At 37.2% G+C, this 8,268-nt stretch overlaps 1 protein-coding gene across 1 annotated transcript; it reads left to right on the forward strand.

Annotated features, from left to right (window-relative positions):
• Nucleotides 1–483: 483 nt before the first annotated feature.
• LOC125706159 (iroquois-class homeodomain protein IRX-5-like) lies at nt 484–3,909 on the forward strand. Its single transcript, XM_048972723.1, has 3 exons — nt 484–1,003; nt 2,040–2,442; nt 2,827–3,909. Exons 1-3 carry the CDS (start codon nt 764–766, stop codon nt 3,519–3,521), a joined length of 1,338 nt encoding a protein of 445 aa, XP_048828680.1. The 5' UTR covers nt 484–763; the 3' UTR covers nt 3,522–3,909.
• The last annotated feature ends 4,359 nt before the right edge of the window (nt 3,910–8,268 follow it).

Consider the following 8,268-nt stretch of genomic DNA (forward strand, 5'->3'; position numbering starts at 1 on the left):
GCCAAACCCCCAGACCCTTACAAAGCATCCTGGGAATTGTAGTACTCATCACTCATTACATACTCTATTGGTCTGCGCAAGATTGCCATCAAGGGGCTAAAGCACTTGAGCTGAGCAGCAATGCGCCTTGTTAGTGGAAGAAAAGAATAGGAAGACAAAAAGAAGGCGGGAGAGTGCGAGGATAGAGTGAATGGGGGAGGGAGAGAGAGGCGGATGGGTCGATCATTAGGCTGAGCTGTGGTAGCGCAGCATGATCTTGCCTCTTCCTTCGCTGCCTACACTCCAAGAGGAGGGGCGTGATGCACATGGTAGGCGTCAGAATACTCGATTTCCAACTTAGCATCTTGGCAGGACATTTTCCAAAAGCAAAGTCCCCCGCCCTCTCGACTGCAAAAAACTTATCCTGCAATGCATGCGCGAGAAAGAGAGAGAGAGAGAGAGAGAGAGAGAGAGAGAGTCAGCGAGAGGGAGAGAGAGAGAGAGAAAGAGAGAGAGAGAGAGAGAACGAGAGCGAAAGAGGGAAAGGGAGTGAGACCGAAAAAGAACGCTGAGAGCACAACTAAACACGATCAGCTGCTGCTGACAGCAATCAAATATTACGGCTAAAACCCTTTTTATTTATTTATTTTTACTGTCCGCACATAGAGAGGAATAGACGGCAGGCTGCCGGTGCAACTCTCTCATTTCAGATGAGAAAATACATGCGCAAATAGAGGAAGAGAGGCAAGGATACATAAATAAGTGGCTTATTTTCTGTTTTACCATGGCGTATCCTCAGGGCTACTTGTATCAGCCGTCAGCCTCTCTGGCACTGTATTCGTGTCCAGCGTACAGCGCTAGCGTGATATCGGGACCAAGGACCGAGGAAATTGGGAGATCTTCGTCTGGGTCTGCTTTTGCCCCATATGCTGGATCTACAGCGTTCACGAGCCCCTCGCCTGGGTTTAACTCCACTCTCCAATACACCACGGATCCGGCGGCATCAACATTCACTTCGTATGTTGTAAGTGTCTTCGCAGGCAACAGAAATTCACGTTGAATAAACAGTGCATGAAGTAATCTCCACAAAAAACTTTTTCTAACCTACATAAACGTTCCTCTGAATAGGAGGGAGTGATTGTTCTGTTCGCCAAGTTTGTTTGATACTTTCATAGAATCGCAATGACTTTCCTGTTGAGGTTTAAGGGAAAATCTAAAAAAAAAAACAAAATGAGTCTCTTGTTAAATTTCAAATGAATCACAACATTGTAAATGCGGTAAAAATGTGAGTCTCTGCATTGTCAGTTGGTTTGTTTTTTAGGAATTGAGCGCGGCAAGATCACATTAGCATTGTGAAAGCTGTAGTATATATATGTAGTATATTTTGTCTTATATCACCGGTCAATTCTGCCAATTAAGTAATCTTCTGTTTTTAATAATCTATGCTTTTAATAAGCAGATACAAGATGCATTATTATTATTATTATTATTATTATCAATATTATTTTTCTTATTATTAAAACAGATCTATAAGTCTAAATTAAAAACCACTTATTAAGAATCCTAAAATATGTATTAGAATGAAGGAGTACTAATTAATAATGCACGATTAACAAGGAATTTATCGATAATTAATTACATCAAAAAATAAAACCTCCACGAATTGAATGACGTAGTAGGTCACAAATAATGTAGTAACTGACGGTTTTTACGAGGAAATAGTTCACTTACCCGAACATTTCATTTACTTTAATTCTATAAAAGCACTCTGTTAACCGTGTAAGGCAAATTCTAATTAATCAATGCCACAACATATAGTTTCGCTTGGGTTGTACATTCGATACAGCAATCAATTATTGTATGCTATTATGATTATTATTATTGTTATTGAAAACATGAGTACATGTAGCCTAATGTACTTGTGTTTGTAAAATATCTGAATGAATAATTTTAATGTGCACTTTAAATGTATTTATTTATATTTTCAGGGTCATTCTTATTTCTTATGCATTTTATTTGAAAAGTTCTTTATTCCTGTCTGCCTTCTAATGTTATTTCAGGGCTCTCCATACGAACATGCGACTGGAATGGCTGGGTCTTTAGGATATCACCCCTATGCAGCCCCCTTGGGTTCATATCCCTACGGGGACCCTGCGTACCGCAAAAATGCTACACGGGATGCTACTGCGACCCTCAAGGCCTGGCTTAACGAGCACCGTAAAAACCCGTACCCTACAAAGGGCGAGAAAATCATGCTGGCCATCATCACCAAAATGACCCTGACACAAGTGTCCACCTGGTTCGCCAACGCCAGGAGAAGGCTAAAGAAGGAGAACAAAATGACTTGGACCCCAAGAAACAGGAGTGAAGATGAAGAGGAGGATGAAAACATTGACTTAGAGAAAAACGACGATGAAGAACACAAGCCGACCGGAAAGGAAGATTTGACAGACACGGAATTAGGTTTGTATGAAATTAATGCATTTTTAATTTAATTTTGATCGTTTCGACTCATGCTAGTAAATCGATTTCGAGTTAATGATGTATATTATTTATGAAGAGGAATTGCATGAAATAATAAATAAATAAAATAATAATCTGGAGATTATTAATTGTATTAATTACATATTGTGTTTTTTATTTAATTGATTTCGGTTATGCATGTTGTTATTATTATTATTATTATTATTATTATTATTATTATTATTATTATTATGTTGTTGTTGTTGTTGTTATTGTTGCTAATTATGTCATTATTTTGTTTCACGTAGCTCATATGGCCTACTGAAATACGTACGTATATAACGTTGTCTATTATTACAGTAATTTTTTATTATTCTTCTGCAGAACAAAAATTAAACCAAGGAGAAGTTACATGTGATCGATTTAAAGAGGAGGATTCCGGGAAAGAGACAGATCCCATTTTGACTGAATCGGAATTAAGAGAGCAAGATCATCGGACAGAAACGCTGGCCTTATCTCCGAAACCAACCACCTCTTCTCCAAATTTGCCACGAGGAACACCGATTGCTGTGCAAGAGAAGTCACCCGAAACGGTGCACGCATCCAGCACATTGAACGGAGGCAGCAATGTTACGTCTGTGATTCACTCGCCTCCATCTGCTCCCAAGCCTAAACTTTGGTCTCTCGCGGAGATAGCAACTTCGTCGGACAGATGCAAGGGTAACAGCGAGCTACCGCAGACCCCGGGAACGGGTCAAAGCGGAGTCATCGCAGCCAACGAATCTTCTGCATCTCGATCATCCCCGCATTGCCCTTTTCCAAGCAGCACGGTCCTGTCCAGACCCATTTACTACACATCACCATTTTACCCAGGTTACACGAACTACGGGACTTTTGGGCATCTGCACAGCGGCCATGGAGCCAGCACGGGGTCCACCACACAATTCAATGGATTAAACCAGACTGTATTAAATAGAGCAGATGCTCTAGTTAGGGAAAGCAAATTAAGGAGCCAAACACAAGTAGATTTTTGTAAAGACTCCTCTTATGAACTAAAGAAAGGTATGTCAAACATTTAATACTGACTTCTTCTCCGATCACAGGACATTTATTTATTATTGGCTGTTGACAGAAAGGTCATTATTAATAATAAGAACAATAATAATGACAATAAACTCATGGAGAAAATGTCACATTCATCGAGAAAATGGCCATTCAAAAAATGTGAATGGCCAATTCAAGGGTGTAATCCGAAGAATTGTCTTTAACGTTGCAGACACGAGAGACTATTTGTATTGAAACTAATGTGTATATTTAATTTACCCGTTTTGTATTTTAAATGGACAGTACGCTATCTTTGGAGTTAATTATGAAAATACAGTTGTACAGTACTTTTTGGATAAATATATAAGTGCTTATGTCCAAAGTGCTTCATAGTTAAAAATAATAATAATTTATATATTTTGACTTCTGGGTGTGAGATGATTTCCTCATTATTATTTTTTTAAATGAAGAGTGAAATCCACTAATTTTGCAGTGTAATACGGTATCACCTGGTGAATATAATACGGACCAAAAAGCATAGCAATAATTTAACTCAATTACACCTGCTTCGCGTCTTGTTCTGTCTTAAGCAATCATGTCGAACTCTGATAATGAGTTCGATTTTATGCCAAATTGAGTGCTCATTACTGCTTCCAATCCTGCGATATATTGAGTTACATTAACAAGTTTACAGCAAAAGACAACCGAATGTTGATATTAAAAGTTTCTTGTATCCAAATATTGTCAGGCTTTGGACTGCAAAGGCGTCGTTGTAGTAGCTCACGGTATGCAATGGACTGTTCCGCGTAATTTCAATGGTTAAATCAGATTGTCTTCGTGTATTCCAGCTCTTCCAACTCTGGCAGGTAGGTGTCAGACTTGCGCTTGATTTCGCAGTTTCATTGTTAATTGGCTTTATGGAGCTATTTCCAATTAATTGTCCATTAGAAATATAAAATTGCCCCCGCAGAAACCCTAACCCTTGAGAGGTTTAAGGCATATTGCGCTCAAATTGTTCATAAGAGAATAACATTTACATAATGTATCCCTCCGTTTTCATTGAAACACCACGTATTAAGAACTTCAAAGTTAAAGTAAAATAATAGCCTATTATTTCCCGTGATTTATTATTATTATTATTATTATTATTATTATTATTATTAATAATCTAAAATAATCAAAAACTAATTACTTTATTATTCACCTGATTCAACGATACGGAGTGAATTGCATAAGCTTATTTAAATTCTTGCAATCACAAAGTTATAATTTACAACGTATTTAAGAATAATCAATCATCACCTTATTCCGCATTGCACCACATTTAAATTGAAAATTGTTCGTCCTCTCCTAAAAAAAATCTATCTGTGCGCATGTTTACATTAATCTAGGTAGTTAATACACCTGGGTGAATATTCCCTTGGGTTTTATGTAACGTTTCCTACTTTAATGCCTCAGTTTGAGTCACATAGACAGATGGTGGGGGCGTTTATTTTTAATTAGCTAAATTGTAGCAGAACTTCAATTGAAGCGAATCAACAAGTTAAAAGAGAGTTTTTAAGTTTTCCTATGTCTGATGAATCGAGATATTCGACGGATTCCTTATAAGCGAACTAAGTAGGCCACCTGTTACATAGAGTAATTTTCTGTTCTAAGTATCTAAACTGTGTACAGTGTTCCGTACATGTGCATTAACGTTAACGAGAGGCGTACTATTCAGGGCAGCTCAATAATTGTCCAGTCATCTTATCCTGAGCCATTTGAGAGCGAATACGTAAATTCCTCCCTGAAGGATAAATTTCAAACAACACTTTTTACTTTACTTCACTATCTTTTTTCTGCACTGAACACACGGAGCAAAACAAACCGTCGATAAGAACGGAGAATATGTACTACTGCCGGAATATAAAATAACGACAATTGGGCCTATTACTTTCACATTTATAGAATAGGCCTAAGACATTTTAAGTATTAAATCCACTATAAATGATTCCTCTTTAAGGTATTTTTGAAGGTCGCATCTTTTAGATAAGGCATTTAGGCCTACAGCCATTGTGCGGTGTATAATTTGTTTAAAAAAGTAAACGTTTATTTCATGGATGAGATAGGCATTTAATATTTTACACAAAGGTAGAATAGTTCCATCCACCACCCGTGGTTTATTTCGGTCAGGGTCGTGGGGGGGGGGGGGGGGTTTGGGTGCATCCTACCCCAGGCAGGACAGAGTACATGGCTGGGGTACACCTTGGACGGGATGCCAGCTCGTCGCAAGGGGAATATACGCACGTGCACATTCACGCTACAGGTAATTTAAAGATAGCGGACTGCGGGAGGAAACTGTAGTACTCGGAGGAGCATATAAATTCCTCACGCACTGAGTGGAAGTGATGTGAAAACGCCACCCTGGTTGCTACCCACTGAGCAAAAATATAACATACGAAAGTTGGCTAAAAGTTTTACAATGAGCTGCGCTAGACGTATTTTCGATGTTTTCTGTTGTAGTCCCTTAGATTAAGCCCATCTCTGTTGCTACAAGAATATGAAATAACACTGACATATGAACGTCTTTCGTTCTCCTTCATTTCTGATAAATGTTGTAGGCGAAAAAAGTGAAATTATTTATACTTGTAGAAAATACCTAAACAAATTTTATATGCCACATAATTGTTGCATGGTTCTAAATATTATAAACATAATTACCAATAAAAGTAAAGCGCAAATGGTATTATTCGATGTCAGAAAACAAAGAATACAAACAAATCTGCAGCGTAATATTCGAAGAAAGATGACATTGTCCTTACAGACAGGTAAAGTCCTAACAAAAGTTTCAAAAATTAGTTCACCAGTTTTGCTTCGCCGCACTTCACCAATAACCAATAATGTAATTATAACAACTTAAAATGACTTAATTTATAGCTGTAACCTTACTTTACTCATTTCTATTGTTTATTAAAATATAGTTAATTTAATGTAAATTTAAATTAACATAAATAATTAAATTTGGTAACGAAATCAATTTGCATGTAATATACATTGATTCATGTGGAATATTAATTGAATATTTTAATTAGGGTGTACAGTTCTGTTGAAACAGAGCATACAAAGCTATGATACATTCGCCTAATATATAACATATTTTAATTATAAATACAAAAAAACATATTTTTCCACACCACATTATTATCCAATCTCTCGCATTTCACAACGAAGTGTCCTTCTCCGATGTAAACTCAGAAAGCTGAGGTTCGATCAGATACGCGAAAGGGAAAACTGCCCAGCAGAACTGTACAGGAGAAACGCGGCGATCTCCTGTCATAGGGAGAGCCCAGGACACTTTATGAATGGTGTCCTTGACTAGCATTTTCTTCCTATAGGGAATTAAAATTTTGCAATGTTGGTCTGAATTATCAAGGTAATGCAAATCGTTTTTTATTAAGGTAGCCGAAGTCAGCAATATTATCTGTGTATCTCTTGGAGGTATGTTGCGTATGGTTCACTGCAAAACAGCAAAGCAAAAATATAAGCAACAAATAGCAAATATCGGTTAAAGTGGTAAATCAAACAAAAAAAAAACATCCAAATGCTTTCAAGAAATAAATAAAATCTAAGCCGATTTTAATAGGTTTTAGAGATTCATTTATCAATTTCCCAGAACGTCTATTTGATTGTAGATTTTTTTTTCGTGTTTCACGAAATTGTATGGTTATTGTCACGGCATGGTGAGGAGGTCGAAGATATGACAACCGCCAATGTCGAAACAGACAGCCGCCAATAGATGACATTAGGAATGCGTATAAATCGAATCTCAAATATGCATTTAAAAAAAAAAAAAAAAAAAAAAACGTTCTTTTCAGAATTTATCAGTTGCGTATGAGGCAAAATAGGCACTATTATGACTACAGCTCTCCAAACTAGGTGTTAACAAATGATTAATAAGTTGGATAATATATAGGATATTTTATTAACCAAGGCTAAATTATTACGGTATAGGTTACGGCACTAAGCAGTCAGAGATTAAAGTACAGATTTCTTCCCCTTTCGTAACACTGGCATTTACACCCACGGCCAACCCGGCTTTCGACCGGTCAAAAACACCTCGAGCGCTCGACTGGTAACCGTGACCTGTTGATGACTCCTGAATTATTAATTGTCATCTAAACAAAAAATGCTTAGTAACAGCCCGACTAGCCTTTATGGCCTTGCAGCACACGGTTTCAAAAAGCAGAATTACATTTAAATACATGCGTCATATTTTACTTGAGGCTTGATTTATCTGAATAGCTTGTTTTCTTATTTAGCTACGGAAAGATATATCTGGAAGAAAATACTGTGGCATAAGTAAGGAAAAAATGATTATTGCTGACCATCAATACTGCTTGCAGACCCAGCGAAGGCCTTATTTATGAGGACATCTGTGAATGGCCCCGCAGTAAGTGTTGCCAAAAACAGAACGGGTTCTTTTTCAAGTGAACAATATGTTAGTTCCTTGGCCTCACTGTTTGCTTTAAAAACTTTCAAGATGAGAGAATACCAAATCAATGGGGATGAAAGACAAGCTTTTGTCGAACAAGTGGGGGCAATTTAAAATGCACTTTTTGCGGCTGAAAAGCAATATCGTGGCATTTCAGTCTAATAAAAGAATTTCTAATTAGTTATACAATACTTTAGCCCCACATTCCTAAACAGAGACACGATATAAAGACTCTTTTTATCCAAACATCACAATGGATAATACATTTAGTCAAACTGAATAAGGAATTACGAGTAACTGGTAATTTAATT

Source organism: Brienomyrus brachyistius, chromosome 13, assembly GCF_023856365.1.
Source record: "Brienomyrus brachyistius isolate T26 chromosome 13, BBRACH_0.4, whole genome shotgun sequence".
Taxonomy (NCBI): Eukaryota; Metazoa; Chordata; class Actinopteri; order Osteoglossiformes; family Mormyridae; genus Brienomyrus; species Brienomyrus brachyistius.

Coding starts and splice junctions, on each gene's coding strand:
- LOC125706159 (XM_048972723.1), top strand. CDS start 764: ATGGCGTATCCTCAGGGCTACTTGTATCAGCCGTCAGCCTCTCTGGCA. Junction 1,004..2,039: donor CAACATTCACTTCGTATGTT/GTAAGTGTCTTC, acceptor ATGTTATTTCAG/GGCTCTCCATACGAACATGC. Junction 2,443..2,826: donor TTTGACAGACACGGAATTAG/GTTTGTATGAAA, acceptor ATTCTTCTGCAG/AACAAAAATTAAACCAAGGA.